The sequence below is a fragment of the Theobroma cacao genome, chromosome 2, assembly GCF_053813885.1.
Source record: "Theobroma cacao isolate CCN51 chromosome 2, ASM5381388v1, whole genome shotgun sequence".
NCBI lineage: Eukaryota > Viridiplantae > Streptophyta > Magnoliopsida > Malvales > Malvaceae > Theobroma > Theobroma cacao.
In genome coordinates, this window is record NC_142640.1 from 43,138,876 (window position 1) to 43,159,077 (window position 20,202).

The 20,202-nt window shown below is 36.7% G+C and overlaps 3 protein-coding genes across 3 annotated transcripts; 1 reads left to right on the plus strand and 2 right to left on the minus strand.

Moving 5' to 3' along the window:
* Positions 1–744: 744 nt before the first annotated feature.
* LOC18609605 (cytochrome P450 71B37-like) lies at positions 745–2,867 on the plus strand. The gene is made up of 2 exons (XM_018114645.2): positions 745–1,740; positions 2,013–2,867. Exons 1-2 carry the CDS (start codon positions 838–840, stop codon positions 2,643–2,645), a joined length of 1,536 nt encoding a protein of 511 aa, XP_017970134.2. The 5' UTR covers positions 745–837; the 3' UTR covers positions 2,646–2,867.
* A 5,109-nt stretch (positions 2,868–7,976) lies between these two features.
* On the minus strand, positions 7,977–8,534 carry LOC108660709 (uncharacterized). The gene has a single exon (XM_018114976.1). It carries the CDS (start codon positions 8,532–8,534, stop codon positions 7,977–7,979), a length of 558 nt encoding a protein of 185 aa, XP_017970465.1.
* A 1,293-nt stretch (positions 8,535–9,827) lies between these two features.
* Positions 9,828–12,272, minus strand: LOC108660710 (uncharacterized). The gene is made up of 5 exons (XM_018114977.2): positions 11,875–12,272; positions 11,581–11,774; positions 11,145–11,383; positions 10,492–10,901; positions 9,828–10,254 (listed from the first exon to the last, which is right to left on the minus strand). The coding sequence occupies exons 1-5, from the start codon at positions 12,270–12,272 to the stop codon at positions 9,828–9,830; spliced, it is 1,668 nt and encodes a 555-aa protein (XP_017970466.2).
* Between the last annotated feature and the right edge of the window lie 7,930 nt (positions 12,273–20,202).

A 20,202-nucleotide genomic window follows, 5' to 3' on the forward strand; every position in this document is an offset into this window, starting at 1 on the left:
AATAATCAATCATTAACAAACACTGCTTTGGAAAGGTTTTTCTGTATTCTGTAAAACCATCAAACTTTTAGAAAAAGAAAAAGATTCTTACGTTGATTAGTTGTCCCCACATAGATTGTGATTAGATTTTTCAATAAACAAGAGGAGAGAAAATGAGATGAAAGGGACGTATTGTCATATTCTTGACCCTAAATAGACTTGAAGGTAAAAGCTTTTGGGCTGACCTAAAGTCTTCTATTCAAAAAACAATCCAAGCCCAAGGACTTTTAGTTTGCATCCATCAATAGCATGTAACTCCCTTTGATGATTATCGTTCCGGATTCTTTACCTATACGTAACAAATTTGATATTTTTGCCTAGAATGCAAAGCATGATTGACATGTAGCCTTTTTGCTTAATCCTGAAAATATATAACGAGTGATAAAAGAAGCAAAGCATATAATTTTAGCTTTTCCAAACGTACTGTAGTTATCTTTTAAACTTATTTAATTTACTAAATCCATCTAAATAGCAACATGTTTTTATGTGTAAGATTCACTTATTTGTGTGTCTATCTACTCACAGCATTCCAAGATTTATGACATTGATTGATAATGACATGATGACTTCGTTGTTGCAAAGCCAAATTGCTCTCAAACGGTGGTGCTACGACAAAAAGGGTAAAGGCAAAAGTAGCCAATTATAGGTGGTAATGGTTAATTATAGGTGGTAATGGTTAAAAATATTATTGGTGCCTTGCACAGTGGTGTTGCTGAATTATAGATAGATTGTAGCCTTATTTTATGACTGACGAGAGCCCTTCAGGAAAGCTCAAACGTTTGCAAAGCTAAAGCAGTGATGGGTTTTCTTACTCCACTAAATTTTTGGCTTCCTTTTCTCCTTCTTCCCCTGTTGCTACTCTTCAAAAAAAAGACTCAAGTTAAGAAAGAACTCAAGCGTCTTCCACCGAGTCCTCCCAAGCTTCCAATTTTAGGCAACTTGCACCAACTTGGTGCACTGCCACACAGCTCTCTGTGCCAGCTTTCTCGGAAATACGGTCCAGTCTTGCTCCTTCAGTTTGGTCGTATACCGGTCGTTATCGTTTCATCGCCTGAGGCAGCAAGTGAAGTTTTAAAAGTTAACGATCTTGCTTGTTGCAGTAGGCCTCCGACAGCAGGTGCTGGGAAGCTTTCATACAACTATTTAGACGTAGCATTTTCCCCATATGGCGAGTATTGGAGAGAAATGCGGAAAATATGTGTTCTTGAGATCTTTAGCGTGAGAAGGGTGAAGTCTTTCCGGTTTGTCAGAGAAGAAGAAGTTGCTTCCTTGATGAATTCGGTCTCTCAATCGTCATCCTCCGCTACTCCAGTGAATGTTACAGAGAAGGTATTTTCTTTAACCGGAAGTATAACGTTTAGAACAGCTTTTGGCAAGTCTTTCCAGGGAAGTGACTTTAATCGAACTAAATTCTACGAATTGGTTCACGATGCTGAGATTGTGGCCGGAAGGTTCTCTGCAGATGAATACTTCCCAGGCGTTGGTTGGATTTGGGACAGGATAAATGGTCATAAGCAAAGAGTTGAGAGAGTTTTCCATGAGTTGGATACGTTATTTCAACAGGTAATTGATGATCACCTTAAACCTGGGAGGACAAAGCTGCAGGAAGACATTGTCGACGTGATGCTCGGAATAGAGAAGGAGCAAATTGAAGATGGCCATGCTTGGCTCACCAAAAATCATATTAAGGCAGTTCTCTTGGTAAGTTGCCAAATAACACCCTTCAATGCATTATTTACACATTTGGTGTCATTTATTTCGAGTTTACACAGTATATCTAAACCAAAATTGAGCACCTTATAAAAAACTTGTAAATTTAAAGCTAATTAATTAATTTTATTTGAAATATTCACTAATATTTCTTTTTGGCTACAAATTGATAGATGTAGTTTCCTTGCCATTGCCTATTTGATTGTTACCATGAAACTAAGGCTCTGTTCTGCTGGCTCTGATGACTGATGCTTGTCTTGCAGAACATGTTTTTGGGCGGAGTGGACACTAGCGCACTTACTGTGAACTGGGCAATGGCAGAGCTGTCTAGAAAGCCAAGATTGATGAAGAAAGCACAAGATGAAGTTCGAAGCATTGTTGGAAAGAAAGGAAGAGTAACAGAAACCGATCTTGATCAGCTTCAGTACCTCAAGATGGTCGTAAAAGAAACTCTGAGATTGCACCCTCCTGCCCCATTGCTGATTGCCAGAGAAACCATGTCACACTTCAAAATCAATGATTACAACATTTATCCTAAAACACTTATCCAAATCAATGCTTGGGCCATTGGAAGGGATCCAAAGTACTGGGAAAACCCAGAAGAATTCTCCCCAGAAAGGTTTATTGATAGCACCGTTGATTTTAAAGGGCAACATTTTGAGTTCTTGCCATTTGGAGCTGGTAGAAGAGGCTGCCCTGGGCTGTACATGGGAACGGTTACATCAGAGATTTTACTCGCAAATCTGTTGTATTGTTTTGATTGGAAATTGCCTGATGGGATGAAGGAGGCAGATATTAACATGGAAGAGTTGGCTGGACATTGCCTTACCCTCTCGAAAAAGACACCTCTTCTCCTCGTGCCAAAACAATACTTTCATGATCAGGCATCTGAATAGATTAATGTGAGCTAAAAGTGGATTTCGTGATATCTGTTCAATATGAAGGTATATATGCCAGACAGGCTAATAAAATCAAAGTAGGTGACCCAGGCTTGCCGGGCTGTGGCTGTAGAAGTCCTGGTCACGATGGAAAAATAAAAGTATCGGTGACAAGTGATGTAGATCTGTTTTTGCAGCAGATTGGAAGAATAAAAGAGATTGCAGATTTCATTAGTCTCTGATCATTAAGGCCTGTGGTATAGGTTGAGGTTTATTGATAGCTCAATAAGTGATTGTAAATTGTAATGCATATGTGTGAGATGCAATTATCCTGTAATAACAATTTGAAATTACTTATGCTAGGATATATTTAGATATTTCGACAAACAAATTATTTTGGCATTTTGGTAGATATAGAGTTGTATGCTTGCTAAGACATTGTGTTTAATCATAAAAATCTTTTGAGACTTTAAATTACACTATATTATTTGATTATATATAATTCGCATCAGTTTTTTTTTAAATGTTTCTATACATTGTTAGAATTTTCTGTTATATGGGCATTAATTAATTGGTGATTTTGATTTAATTTAGTCTTATTGTGAGATGAAGTATGAGAGCTCAATTAATATTAAAATGATCAGTTAATAATGGGCTTTGCATATCTAATTGGGTTAGTGTGATTTGACAGTTGTGTAGGCTTTGGCCCAGTACGCTTTTAATGGGAAGCTTGTACAAGGATTTTGTTTATTATATATATCTGTCTAGGTCCCTCTTCCCTTCTAATGATATTTGTTCATTGAGAGCCGTCACAAATAATAGAGAAGTGTGAAAAGGAAGATCTAGCCTTTATTAGGAATTCTTTGTTTTTCTGTTGCGGGCAATGGTTATCTCTATGAATTAAACAGGTACGTAATAAATAGTTGATACTTTTGGTGTTCTAATATTCACACAAGAATTTAGGGATTCAATTTACGTGTGGTATCAGAGCAATTTGTGTGAAATTAGAACCAAACAAAATTTATAAATTTAATGAATTTACTTTGTAAAATTGTATGTTGAGGCAAATTTATTTTTGATCGCCGAAATTCTATTCTTCGGTCGATTTTTGATTGTCGAAATTCTATTTTCGATCATTGTTTCTGATCATAAGGTTAGGGTTTTTATTCCTCATAATGTATAAACCTTTGCTCTTAACTTGTACTGTAGAGATAGGAATTAGATAGTAAGTTTTGGGTTTGAACATAAAACCCAAAATCTAGTTGTATTGGACTTTTAAAATCAACTTACTTATATTATAGAGTTGATATTTAAGTTTAATTACATAAAATATAAAGTCGCTTTTAGTACTTTACAATGTAATGTAATTGCAGGTAATGTGATTGTAAGTATATGGTTCAAGAAATTCACATAGTTTGTCTGTTGGTTTTGAAAGAAAAAATGCTTTTGGTAAAATGATAAAGATGAACCAGAGAAAAAAGAAATATTTTCTAGAGAAAGGGAATATTCATAATTGTTGAAATAGCTGGTTTATATACCAGCACCTTTATAAAGGCATTGGGTCCTACACAAGCATTTAGCAAATGAAAAAGCAAATAAAAGAAAGTCATGTGGCTTTTACAATATCAAGGCTAACAGTCTATTGAGTAACAAACAAAAGAAAATAAGATAAAGGAAAAACAAAGAAGCATTAAGAAGCACATGCATAACACGCATATGAAAACCATTAAAAACCATGTGACTATCATGTGATCACCATTTAGCACCAAGATTGCAAATTTAGACTTCCATTCTAACACACCTCCTAGAAGTTAGAGTTTGCAGATCCCCAACTTTGATCTTAACTGCTCAAATTTGTCTTTGTAGAGTCCTTTTGTAAAGATATCTCTCAATTGGTCATTGGTGCTACAATACTTTACATGAACTTCTTGATTCTTAATAACTTCCCTGATGGCATGAAATTTGACTCATATGTGTTTAGTTCTTCCATGCTTTATAGGATTTTTAGTAATTGCAATTGCAAATTGATTATCAATACATATAGTAGTTGGAGTAGATTCTTTAAACTTTAGGTCTATAAGTACTTTCGTTATCCATAAAGTCTGATTGGTTGTAGCAGCAGCTAAAACATACTCTGCCTCTACTGAAGATTGAGCCACAACATTCTACTTTTTTGAGTTTCAACAAAACACTGCACTTCCAAAAGAGAAACAAAAACCACAGGTACTTTTTGAGTCTTCAAAACTTCCTGCCCAGTCACTGTCAGAGTATCCTACAAGCCCTTTACTTTCAATCTTATTGTACTTAAGATCAAAATCCAAAGTTCCTTTCACATACCTTAGTGTTCTCTTTGCTACAATTCAGTGTATATTTGAAAGAGCTTGCATAAATTGGGAGAGAAGGTTGGTAGCAAACATAATGTCAAGTCTTGATGCTGAAAGATATAGTAAACACCTAATCAATCTTCAATACTGTGTAACATCAGCCTCAATACCTCCATTATCCTTAGTAAATTTACTTCTAGCAATTAAAGGTGTGTACACAACTTTACATTCATCCATTTTGAAATTTTTAAGCAACTCTCCTCTATATTTCTTTTGGTGCAAGAATATGAAATCTGAGTTTTGAATGCTTTGAAGTCCTAAGAACTATGACATTACTCCTAAATCACTCATATCAAACTCATTTTTCATCTTAGTTTTAAATTCATCTAAGTATTCACTACTTGGCTCTGTTATGAGAAGATCATCTACATACAGTGACACAAGCAACTGAATATAATCAATAAAACTTTCAACATATAAGGTAGGCTCACTTACACTTCTGGTAAAGCTTTGACTCTGTAGATAGTTGTCCATTCTTTCATACTAGGCCCTTGAGGCTTGTTTGAGTCCATATAGTGCCTTTGTGAGCTTGCATACCACATCTTCCGTTTTTGGTTCAACAAAGCCTTCTGGTTGTTCAACATAAATGTCTTCACTGATAGTTCCATTTAGGAAAGCTGATTTGATATGAAAATGCCAAATTAGCCATCCTTCCTTTGCTGCAAGTCCTACCAAGTGTCTGTTGGTGTTATGCCTTGCTATAGGAGCAAAGGTTTCAAGATAATCTACACCATTTACTTGGGAACCCTTTTAGCACAAGTCTGGCCTTATACTTGTTAACAAATCCATCTAAGTTGAGTTTTGTTCTGTACACCCATTTAACCCTTACTGTAACGACTACTCCTTGATCGCTACCGACGTTCGAGACTTCCGAGGAATTCTGCCAAGTCCCGATCCAGCCTCATTTGAGATTTCCATTAGATTCATCAAATATACATCCACGTGCGTAAGTGAATATTAATAATTATACTATTGTTTGCTCCATTCAAAATAATAATAATTAAATATCAATTACAAGGTCTTTAATAATTCATGTCATGAGTTAACAACATTTTTCAACATCCAGCAATTTCGTTATGACACAACCTTAAGCAGCGGAGCGATTCGGAGCGGGTTAGGAGATATCTTTACCTAATCTACGGTGGACCGTATGCACAGATGATTACACGTTAGCCTGATCCTTATCTGCAAAAAAGGGAACTAAAAAGGGCGTGAGTCTCACAGACTCAGTGATCACCGATCCAGTGAGCAGGCGAGGAGGGAAAACAAACATAAAGATGGAATGTTTATTAATTCACGAGTAAACGTAGAAAACACACTCTATAAAACTGAGAGATTTGTTTTTATACCTTCAAGTCTTAAAAGTAATAAATCACAAATAAACAAATATGAAAACGGTTGTATTTAAGTAACTAGAAAATCTTTCAACTTTGATATCCAGTCAATAGTAAATCCAATGGCAAGTGTAAAATGAAAAATCTCAAACATAAAAATGCGAAATAACCGATCACTAATGAATATGTAAATTGCACTTGTCATTCAATAGTAAATTTTAAGTGTTAATGCCATGCATTGTGTAATAAAAATCCACAAGTGAGCATCATCCTCGGGTAGGTTTCGTATAGCCCTTAGGCTTACTATCTTAAACATCATCACCTATTTGTGGGAACTGCCCACGCCACCGTATGAATCGGGGCTTCAGGTCCCCCTTTACCTACTCGTGGGAACTACCCAAGTCACTCAATATAAATCGGGGTTTCAGGTTCCTCTTAACTTACTCGTGCCCAATATGAATTGGGGCTTCAGGTTCCCCTTTACTTACTCGTGCCTAATATGAATCGGGGCTTTAGGTCCCTTTTTTTCAATCAAATATCGATAATCAACAATTACTACTTTGTGCACAAAGACCACACTTTACCTGGTGTGGTAACAGGTCCTACCCCAGAATATCTCAATCACATTAAAATGAAAATTGTTGCAATTTAATTCATTTGCAAAACATGATAGATCGAAAAAGCAATATAATCATAATTTGAATGCTATGCATAATTTATTTCAAAGAGTGACATATCCATCAAATCAACATGCTAAATGAAATCAGTAATATTTTTATCAATCCCATGAATCAAGTAATGACCATTGGCCCAAACATCACACAAGCTTGCAAGGTATGATTTTGAAGCGAAAAACCAGTCAAAGGTTTATTTTCCCGTAATTAAAACCTTGTAGATATATACTTAAGTATAATATATAAAAAAAACTGAATTTAAAATCATTGATTGCAATCACAAACAACTTAGGGCTTTCCACCAACTCCTGTTTTCACAATTTCGTCAACCATCAAATGTAATATATATAATATATTTACAGAGATATAGTTTTTGAAATTTAGCACACACTCACCTCACAATAACGGGACGCTACTTCGCTATTGGTTCGTGCTTGTATTTAGCTATTCTTTCTTCCTTTCCCGTTTTTTCTTCTTTTTTTTCTCTATTTTCTCCTCTTGCTGTCGGCCTTTTTTTTCAGTTGGTGTTTCTCTTTCTTCTTCTCTTTCTTTTTCTTTCTTCCTTTCTCCCCTGGCTCCTCTGGCACTGTCGCTCCCTCTCTCTCTTTCTTCTTCCTTTTCTTTCTCTCTTTTTCTTACCTTCCGAAATGCCGCTCCCCCTCTCTTCTTTTCTTTCCTTTCTCCTTTTTCTCACCCAGGTACCCACTCTCTTTCTTCTCCTTTCTTTTTTCTTTCTCTTAACCGACCCCCCATCATTTCTTCTCTTTATTTCTTGTCTTTTCTCTCTTTTTCCTTTTTCCAATGCCGGCTTAACTTTTTCTTCTTCTCTCTCGTTTACTCTTTACTTGCAGGCCCCTACCATCATTCATGAATTAAAATATTTGTTTGACTTTTTAATTGACCACATGGGCGGTTGCCCATGTTGGTCTTCATTCCATTTTTTTTATAAGAGGGGTGTTAAAGTCTCCCCCACTTAAAACAAATTCGTCCTCGAATTACAACAACATAGAGACACTTAACAGTACATTTAACCTTTATATAAATATGGTATTTTGCTCGCATTTCCTCTTCTAGTTCCCAAGTTGCCTCCTCTACCGAGTGGTTTCGCCATAATACTTTCACTAAGGCGATGTTCTTAGAGCGAAGTCTTTTTACTTGATAGTCCAATATGGCTACAGGCTGCTCTTGGTACTTCAACCCATCTTCCAACAGTACTGTATCATGTTGTATCACATGCGAAGGGTCTTGAACATATTTGTGGAGCATGGATACATGAAACACTAGATTTATCCCTTCAAAATCCAGTGGTAATGCCAATCGATAAGCAACAGTTCCTACATGTTCCAGTATTTCAAACGGGCCAATATATCGATGATTGAGTTTGCTTTTCTTGCCAAATATTCGTATTTCTTTACATGGTGACACTTTTAGAAACACATAATCACCTACTTCGAACTCCAAGGGCCTACGTCTGTTGTCGGCATACGACTTTTGTCTACTTTGAGCGGTTAACATTCGTTCTCAAATTATATGTACTCCTTCCACTGCTGCTTGTACCATTTTCGTCCCCAATGATTTCCTTTCTCCAACTTCCAACCACCCAATGGGTGACCTACACTTCCGCCTATACAGTGCCTTAAACGACGCCATCTTGATACTCATTTGGTAACTGTTATTGTACGCAAATTTTGCCAAAGGCAAGTATAAGTTCCAAGAAACTCCAAAATCCAACACGATTGCTCTTAACATATCTTCCAATATTTAGATCGTGCGCTCAGGCTGACCATCTGTCTGAGGGTGATATACTGTACTAAAGTCCAGTTGGGTCCTCAATTCATCTTGTAACCTCTTCCAAAATCAACTAGCAAATTGTGGTCCCCGGTCGAACACAATGATCACCGGTACGCCATGGAGTCTAACAATTTCATTAATGTAAATTCGGGCATATTGTTGGCTCTCGAATGCATTGCATAAGTAGCAACGTGTGCTTCTTCTAGAATTTCTTCCCTTAATCCATCCAAGTTTGGCACATAGATTTGAGATCCATGTCTCAACAATCCATCAGACCCAAAATCAAACTCAGAAACTTGCTCACCCACACTCCCCAAAATCGTCATTACAAATGTATCTCTAGCTTGGGCATCTCGAATTCGATCTATTAGTATTGGTCAAACCCTAAAATGTGCTAATAATGCATCTGACCCACTGACCTCAAATTTAACTCCCATATTACCCAGATCATGTAATTCTTGCACTATCGATCTTCTTTCCACTGCAATGTGTGCCATATTGCCAATTGACTTTTGACTCAATGCATCAATTACGACATTCGCCTTGTCGGGATGATAGTGTCATACAATCATGGTCTTTCAACAATTTGATCCATCTACATTGCCTTAAATTTAGATCTCGCTGTTGAAATATATACTTCAAACTTTTGTGATCCATATATATTTCACATGTTTCCCCATACAAATAATGCCTCCATATTTTTAAGGCAAACACGATCGCTGCCCTCTCAAGATCATGTGTAGGATAATTTTGTTCATGCCTCTTAAGTTGTCTTGAGGCATAAGCGATGACTCTACCATGCTACATCAATATACATCTTAATCCAACCCTTGAAGCATCACAATAAATAGTGTAGCCCCCGGACCCACATGGTAGACTTAATACTGGTGCGGAAGTCAAACAAGCTTTTAATGTTTGGAAACTGTGTTCACAAGCCTTTGACCATTCAAATTTTACTCCCTTTTGAGTTAACCTCGTTAATGGAGAAGCTATCTTAGAGAAATCTTTCACAAATCGTCAATAATACCCAGCCAATCCTAGAAAACTCCTAATTTCTATAATTGTCGTGGGTCTAGCCCAATTCTTCATTGCCTCAACTTTATTGGGATCAACTTGTACTCTATCCTTAGATACAATATGTCCTAGAAAACCAACACTACTCAACCAAAATGCGCACTTAGGAAATTTCGCATACAGTCTATGCTCCCATAAGGTTTGTAGCACGATCCTTGTATGTTGTTTGTGTTCTTCCCAACTTCTCAAGTATATTAGAATGTCATCAATAAACACAACCACAAATCTATCCAGGTATGCTCGGAACACCCTATTCATCAAGTCCATGAAAGCAACAGGGGCATTCGTTAATCCAAAAGACATCACCAAAAATTCATAATGTCCATACCTCGTACGAAATGCGATTTTGGGTATATCCTCTTCCCTGATCCTTAATTGATGATATCCAAACCTTAAATCAATCTTCGAAAAGCATTGAGCCCCTTGTAGCGGATCAAACAAATCATCAATTCTAGTAAATGGATATTTATTTTTGATCGTAACTTTATTAAACTGCCAATAATCTATACATAGCATGAGACTACCATATTTCTTCTTTACGAACAACACTAGCACTCCCCAAGGTGACACACTCGGGCGAATAAAGCCCTTGTTAATTAAATCTTACAGTTGTTCCCTTAACTCCTTTAACTTTGCCGGTGCCATTTGGTACGAAGGCATCGATATTGGTTGCGTTTCTGATATCAAATCAATACGAAATTTGATTTCCCTTTTGAAAGGTAATCTAGGCAGTTCTTCTTGGAACACATCTACAAATTCATTTACTACAGATGTAGCTACTAAATTTTCTTTTTCATTCTGTACTTCTCTAGTAATTATAGCCATCACACTATCAACCAAATGGCTATTGTGACCATAAATAACAAATGACGGCTCTCCAGGAAATTTAAACTTCACCAACTTGCAATAACAATCTACATTAGCGTAGCAAGACACTAGCCAATCCATTCCCAGTATCACGTCGAATCCTAATGTTGTCATTAACACAAAGTCCACCCAAGTGTCCCTATCTTTAATCTGGACCACACAAAAGCGAAACACATACTTTGCAACATACGATTCTTCCAACGGGGTGGTTACTACTAACGGTTCATCCATATATTCATAGTGCTTGCCTAATTTAGGCATGAAATTTGAAGACACAAAAGAATGGGTGGATCTTGGGTCAAATAAAACTGATGCTTCGTAACCACAAATGAAAAGATTACTTGTTACCACTACATTCGAGACATGAGCATCTTATGGTGTCAGAGCGAATACTCTAGCTTCTCCCTCTCCAGAAGCACCTTGTTGAGTTGACCTTGTCGATCTACCTTGTGACGAGGAAGTTACCCCTTTTCCTTTATCCCTCTTGACATTTCTAGTTGGTGCGGTAGCAAAATAGGATCGTATCGAGCCACAAGCCATCTCCTGGTTATGTCTATAGGTAGGACAATCCCTCTTCACATGACCAATTCCCCCACACTCATAACAGAACGCCATCATCTGGTTACATGGCCCTGTATGAATCTTACCACAAAAAGTGAAAAAATGATCCCACTGACCACTCTGTCTAGGATTTGAATTAGTCATTCCACTACTCATAGCTCGCCTGAAATTAATCCCACTAAAATCACTATTACGTGAGGGACTACGAAACTAAAAATTTCTTCGTTGATTCAGTGGACTAGAGAATGCTGACCCTCTAAGAAGTTACCATCCTTTCGACTTTGTTGTCCAACTATATTAGCATCTTTACCCCTACTAGGGTCTCTATATCTAGAAGATCCCTCACCTCGATTTCTTTTACTCCTCTCTCTTTCCACCCCAACCTCTTTAGGTCCCGCCTCAATTTTTCTAGCAGCATCAACTACTTCGGGATATGATGTAAATCTCTGAGAGACTAGAATTCTGTATATTGGCTCATGTAATCCCTTAATGAACCTTTTCAGTCTGAACTAGATACGGGGCATATCTCAACAACTGAGTAAACTAGATGTCATAATCTGACACTGTCATCCCAAGCGCCTGCATTAAAGTTTCAAACTTCTGTGCCTTATCGTCTCTCATGCTTTCAGGTAGAAATCTGTCCATGAAAACTTGTGTGAATTCTTCCCAAGTGAGTGGAGCAGAACCAGAAGGTCTACAGCACTTGAGCGTAGCGAACCATATCTGTGCTACCTTCATCAATCTAAAGCTTGTCAACTCAATTACCCGGCGACTAGAACAACCCAATGCAGTACAAATTTTGTCCATCTCATCTAAAAATACTTGTGGGTCCTCTGTTGATTTAATACCCAAAAAGGAAGGGGGTTTCAATTTCATAAAATCACCTAGAGTCACCATAACATTTCTCTGATCTATTTCCTCATAAGGTTGATAATCCGAATCTTCAAAACTAGAACCCATTGTTTCATTTGGTTGGTACACTCTCTATCTCCTGAACTTTGCAAACTCTTGTGTTAACCCTCGCAATACAGCCGCTATCTCCTCCAGGGTGGCAGTGGGTACTTCAAGATAATCACCTCCCATATCCCCAAAACTGGTACCGGCTCTCATCTCACTAGAACTTTGACTACTTTGAGGCCCGACGATTCGACCTCTAAGTACATCTCTCCCACTACTCTTAAAGAAAGATGCACATGGTCCCTCCGTAGTGTCATCTGGGGCATTAAACCCTCTAATTCCTCTTAAGGCCGCTCATATCATAGACGACATCTTCGTACCTAGACAAAAACAAACACCCTTCAAATAACTATTAAAAATAATTAATAAAGGTGGCTTACTAAGATTAAGGAGTTTGTGTAGCCTTCTATCCATAATCTATGTTGTAGTCATGAACCATGGATAAGACTCTACACTACCCTTAACACTCCGCTGACAACACAAGAAATCTTAAGACTTTTCTAAACCTAGGGCACTGATACCAATATTGTAACCACCCGTCTTTGATCTCTACCGACGTTCGAGACTTTCGAGGAATTTTGCTAAGTCCCGAACAAGCCTCATTTGAGATTTCCATTAGATTCATTAAATACACATCCACGTGCGTAAGTGAATATTAATAATTGTACTACTGTTTGCTCCATTCAAAATAATAACAATTAAATATCAATTACAAGGTCTTTAATAATTCATGTCATGAGTTAACAATATTTTTCAACATCCAACAATTTCGTTATGACACAACCCTAAGCAATGGAGCGACTTGGAGCGGGTTAGGAGATATCTTTACCTAATCTACGGTGAACCATATGCACCGATGATTACACGTTAGCCTTATCCCTATTTGCAAAAAGGAGAACTAAGAGGGGTGTGAGTCTCACAGACTTAGTGATCATCAACCCCGTGAGCAGGCGAGGAGGGAAAACAAACATAAAGGTGGAATGTTTATAAATCCACGAGTAAGCGTAGAAAACACACTCTATAAAACTGAGAGATTTGTTTTTGTACCTTGCAAGTCTTAAAAGTAATAAATCACAAATAAACAAATATGAAAGCGGTTGTATTTAAGTAACTAGAAAATCTTTTAACTTCGATATCCAGTTAACAGTAAATCCAATGGCAAATGTAAAATGAAAAATCTCAAACATAAAAATATGAAATAACCGATCACTAATGAATATGTAAATTTCACTTGCCATTCAATAGTAAATTTCAAGAGTTAATGTCATGCATTGTGTAATAAAAATCCACAAGTGAGCATCATCCTCGGGTAGGTTTAGTATAGTCCTTAGGCTTACTCTCTAAATCATCATCACCTACTCGTGGGAACTGCCCATGTCACCATATGAATCAGGGCTTCAGGTCCCCCTTTACCTACTCATGGGAACTACCCACGCCATCCAATATAAATCGGGACTTCAGGTCTTCCTTTACTTACTTGTGAGAACTACCCACGCCACCCAAAATAAATCGGGGCTTTAGGTCTCCCTTTTTCAATCAAATATCGATAATCAACAATTACTACTTTGTGCACAAAGACCACACTTTACCTGGTGTGGTAACAAGTCCTACCCCAGAGTATCTTAATCACGTTAAAATGAAAATCGTTGCAATTTAATGCATTTGCAAAATATGATAGATCGAAAGCAATATAATCATAATTTAAATATTATGCATAATTTATTTCAAAGAGTGGCATATCCATCAAATCAGCATGCTAAGTGAAATCAATAGTATTTTTATCAATCCCATGAATCAAGTAATGACCATTGGCCCAAACATCACACAAGCTTGTAAGGTATGATTTTGAAGCGAAAAATCAGTCAAAGGTTTGTTTCCCTGTAATTAAAACCTTGTAGATATATACTTATGTATAGTACATAAAAAAAATCGAATTTAAAATCCTTGATTGCAATCACAAACAACCTAGGATTTTCTACCAACTCATGCTTTTCACAATTTCGTCAACCATCAAATGTAATATATATAATATATTTACAAGAATATAGTTTTTAAAATTTAGCACCCACTCACCTCACAATAGCGAGACGCTACTTCGTTATTAATTCGTGCATGTATTTAGCTATTCTTTCTTCCATTCCCGTTTCTTCTTCTTCTTTTTTCTCTCATTTCTCCCCTTACTGCTAACCTTCCTTCCAACCGATGTTTCTCTTTCTTCTTCTCTTTTTTTTTTCTTTCTTCTTTTCTCCCTTAGCTCCTCCGGCACCATTGTTCCCCCTCTCTTTTTCTTCTTCCTTTTCTTTTTCTCTTTTTCTTCCCTTTCAAGATGTCGCTTCCCTTCTCTTCTTTTTTTTCCTTTCTTCTTTCTCTCACTTGGGTACCCACTCTTTTTCTTCCCTTTCTTCTCATTTCTTTCTTCTTTCTCTTGACCGGCCCCCTCATCATTTTTTCTTCTTTTTTTTTTGTCTTTTCTCTCTTTTTCCTTCTTCCAATGCCTGTTTAACTTTTCTTTTCTTTTTCTTCTTCTCTCTCGTTTACTCCTTACTTGCCAGCCTCTACCATCATTCATGACTAAAAATGTTTGCTTGACTCCTTAATTGACTACATGGGCAGCTGCCCATGTTGGTCTTCATTCCAATTTTTTTTTATAAGAGGGGTGTTACACCTATGACCTTTTATTGGTTTGGTTTCTTAACCAGAATCCAAGTTTGATTCTTTCTTACCATTGACATTTCTACTTCCATAGCCTGTTTCTATTTTTCATCAACAGCTGCTACAACAAAAGAACTTGGTTCTATAACAAAAACATAGCATCTAGAGTCAATATCTTACAAAGATTTTGTACCTCTCACAGGGGGCTCATCAACGTTCTCATATGAATCTACACTAACTTTAGACTCAGAATATTGATATGGAATAATTTCTTTGCTCTCAGTGTTTTCAACAAAGTTTGTATCCTAATTCCATCTCTTATTCTCATCAAAAACCACATTTATGCTAACAAAAACCTTCATTGTTTTGACATCCAGTAATCTATAGCGTTTAAAAACTTCATTATATCCCAAATGTATAGCAATAAATGACTTTTCATCTAGTTTAGCTCTTTTTGCATTAGGTATTTTAGCATAACCTATGCAACCAAAGACTTTTAAGTGTAAAATAAAGGGTTTAGAGTTGTACCAGGCTTCATAGGGAGTTTTGTTTGCTAAGTCTTTAATTTTGGCTATATTGAGCAGATAGTATGCTGTGTTAACAACCTCTGCCCAAAAACTTTTTGGTAAACCTTTTTTAAACAACAGACATCTGGCCATCTCTATTAAAGTTCTGTTCTTCCTCTCTGAAATCTCATTTTGCTGTGGACTATAAGTGGCTGTTAGCTGATGCGCAATACCAAACCTTCTTAGATATTCTTCAAATTCCCTTGAAGTATAATCAATCCCATTGTCTGTTTATAACTACTTTATTATTAAATCTGTCTGATTCTCCACCTGCACTTTAAACTTCACGAAAACAACCAAAACTTCATATTTAACCTTAAGAAAGAACACCCAACTAAACCTTGTAAAATCATCAATAAGTAGCAGATAATATTTACTCCCATTAAAAGGAGTTTTCATTGGACCTCCAAGATTAGTATGCAATAGTTGCAGCTTTTGAGTTGAATTCCAGTTTCTGTTCTTTGGAAATGGCACACATTTTTGCTTTCCAAGTTGACATATTTTACATATTCTATCAACATTCAAAAACATAGGCAAGCCCTCAACTAGTTTCTTAGAAACCATCAGCTTAAGTGAACTATAGTTCATATGGCCCTATCTTTTATGCCATAGTTCTTCATCTGACACAGAACACTTATATGCAAATGCATAACTTTCATCTAGTTTAAGGGAAAACACTTATTTCTCATCCCTACAGTGAAGAGTTTCTCACTTGTAGGATCAATGACAGTGCATGTGTCACAACCCAATTTTCAAGCCATGACCGATGCATGGGCACAATGGACGTAGCCCATTAATCCCAAGCAAGCCTATTTATATGACCTGTTCATCATTCCATCAAAAATTTGCTAAAGTCACATTTCATAATTCCAATTCAAAATAAGGCTAACCATTGCCAACTAATAGTGGCATTACTAATCAAAATATACATATATTGTCTAAAACATACATCTTAATAATTTACATCGGGTTTGTCTATACACAACAAAAGGAACACTCGACTTCCAGAGGAGAGACTTGGGCGAAAGTTCAGCTATTGAATGCCGAGATACCTACCAAGGAGACGAATCTACGAGGACACCTCAACCTAGTTACCGGCTGCCTCTTGATCTGAAAATATAAAGTTGAAAATGGTGAGTATAAACCCAGTGAGTGAACAAAGGAAGGGAACGAGCACATGATAAGGAAAGTTTAAAGAAATCATGATGCACTTATTTTCAAAAACAATGTAATTTAGTTTAGTTCTTATTAAAACCCTTCATTAAACACTTAATGAGTTAATCACTTGACGATAAAGGATCCATATACAACAAAAGATTTGAAGAGTGAAAACTTTAATAGCATTCAAGCAAGTCAAGTGAAACGAAGCTGCAGCGAGAATGAATTTTCGCTGCAGCGAAATTTGACTCAAATTATCAACTGACTGAGGGTTTCTCAACTGACCAAGGGTTTCTCACTAAACGCCCCCTCATTTCAAACTTAATTAATTAATTCCTTGATGTTAGAAGTCCATGATCAACTATGGTGCTAAAGAAGTGGAAAATAAGGCAGTAACCGAACAAGGTAATCAGTAAGACAAAAAGTTTCTCGCTACAACAAGAGGCTTCACCAAATTTCTCGCTGTAGCGAGAACCAGGCTAGTGTAAACCCTCTAAACCAGAGAGTTTCTCATTACAGATAGAAACAGGACGCCAAGAAAAAGTTTTCATTGTATCATGAAAAGGCCATTTTGCTGCAAATGACAAAATCAACTTGAAAATACTTAGTAATTTCCAAGGTTCAACATGCAAGATTTCACATACATTACAACCATATCTCACATTCATGAACTTTCTATTGCATAAATATATATATACATATATATGTATACATACATAACCACCAATACCACCACCGCCTCACCCAGCTCATGTGCAACCCCCACATCGTGCACATAGCTGGAGTCATCATGTGCATCCCCCACATTGTGCACAACCAATACCGCTGTGTGCATCCCCCACATCGCATATAGGCAATATCATCATCCACACTCCTGCACCCGTCATCACCGGTATGTGCTCCCCCACATCGCGCACATGCTCGGTTGTATTTACAATCAATATTACTATCAATACATATCATATATATTTACAATCAATACACTTTTCAAGGGTTTTAAAGTGAGAGAGTGAAAGAGCACAAAGGTTATATGCAAAAGTGCACAAAAGCGTGAAAATTGAAGCTAACTTGAGAAAAGTTATGGAGGTTTCATAACAAGCTTCCAAGGAGGGTGAAAGAAACGTGAAATGGGAGGAAGAAGAAGAAGAAAAAGCTGCTGGAAAAATGAGAAGAAGCTGCTGGAAGATGATATTTATAGCTCAAGCTTATCCAACTCCACTTAAATTACAAAAATGCCCTTAACAAGTTGGCTTTGTCTTCCTCCAATCTTTTGTGCAATCTTTTTACTCCTTTGACACTGAGACAAAGTCCATAATAGTCTAGAAATAGTCGGGTTCATGAAAACTTAAAAATTTTGACCCGAGATGAAAAATGACCATTTTGCCCCTATCTTGGAAATCATCATTATTTTTATTTTCGTTGTCATTTTACCCTTATTTTCATCATTCATTTATGTCTTAGGCCTACTTAGGCCTGAATATTGTTTGAAAGCCTACTTTTATGGGCTCACTAAAGAAATGACGAAATTACCCATAGCCCGTGTTATCGTGTTTACACCTAGTTACGGGCCTATAGAGGTCGAGGTCTCACACATTCGATCCTTTTACTTTTCTTCCATGATCCTTACTCGTCAATGAGTATTATGAACACGTTGGTCACCAATTTTAGGTTGTCGAGCTATCTTGGAATCCTTATTTTTAAACCATAAACATGAATTAGATGCATTTCTATTTCATGAATGTGATGAAAAATGGGAAGATTCTCAAGTTTTTATTTGTTTTCAAAGAATTATGAACTAATCATGACAATAGTTAAGTTGTTGTGCTTTTTTTTATATGCTTTTATGAAACAAATTATGCATATGTGATGCGAATGAAAAATATTGGCCATCTAACAATAATTGTCGTGAGGATCTTGATTTATAATAACGATGCCATAGATGTAACCAAGATTCGTTCAGTCAACAGTTGTTGTATGGCCAATATTTCCCTATATGCAATGATGCAGATGGGTGCATGACAAATGAAAGAAAGAAAAAAAGAATATTCAAGTCAGTATTGTGAACTAACTTGCATTAGAAATAAAAACAATAACTATTGTCATGGGTATTTATCACGTCGTTGGACGTAACCTACTCCACGATTCTTATTATTTTTGGTGAAGAATTTAAAGCAGAGGGTGTAAAAGGAGTTCTTTCATGTGTGCCAAATTCAAGGTCATACTCTTTGACGCATAGGTGAAGCTCTACTTAGGGAAAGGGTACTTACGACACTTGATATGCTAAGTTTGGTTTTAAACGAGGCTAAAGGTTCCCAAATTGTTCCTCACTGTCATTCACTCAAACTAGTAAGACACCCCAATTCTCGTCCATTACAAGCTTCGAACGGACTAGGTTCAATATGAGTGGGAGTGTTCACTAGCCCATGTGGAGGTTATCACCTCAAGAGAGCATAGCTACTAAACTCCCTCTTAATACAGGACAAAGTTCGGGTATAAAGCTTATGCATGAATGCAACATGTGTCGTGTGTGTGAAGGAACATACCAACTTTTGACAGACAATCTCACATCTCTCTATCCTAAATTCCCCATAATTTAAAAAATTAATAAAATAATGATTACAAAACAATTAATGCATAAAACCATAATGCACAAAACAAATATTCAAATTTAAAGGAAACACTAAATTATTGAGGGCTTATGATAACCTATAATTAATTATGGCTCGACTCTCTTTCATCCCCAGTGGAGTCGTCAAGCTGTCGTAACGTGCCTTGTCCAGGAACCCGACCGCTAGACGTGGGGTAATTTAGGGAGCCGCCACCAATCTTTTTCTTATCTAGGTGTGATTGGCCACCTAATAAATTTATTCTGTTCGACGAAATCCTAAATTAATTTTGGGTTTTTCTAAAGAACAACAAATTGGTTTACGTATTTTATTTAGAGTTGGGTTCGGGAGTATGGTTACGCACAGGGAAAGATTAGCACCCCTATGACGCCCGTTTCACAAATGGTACCATATAATCATATATTATCCTATCCCATTAATTTTATTTTTATGTTTCCTTAAGTTGATTTATTTAATTCATCTTTTATTCTATTGACAAGTTAAAATGTTTTATTCGGTTTTACTGGTTTGATGTACACGTGATGCAATTATGAAATGCATGGCAAAAAATTTGAGTAATGCCAAACGAAAACCTTTTATTGAGCGTACTTTTTGAATCCACCCATCATACTGATGGGAGCCAGGAATATTCTCTCACCTAAGAAAGTATCCAAAAAACTTGCCTACGTAAATTACTAGGTAGATCCCATCATCGGGGTAGTCGTTGGCAAGTAAAAATGATATTTTTTGTGCATGCAAACAAACTACGAGCTGAAGCTTTTTATTAAATATATTCTCTGAGCCCTCCCATCATATTGGCGGGACTCGGAGGTATTTTTTCACCTAAAGGATTTTTTGAAGAAACTCGTTTTCGTAAACTCCGTCAGAAAGTCCCATCATCAGAGCTTATACTCGCATACAGAATATGTCTATATGCCATGACATTTAACA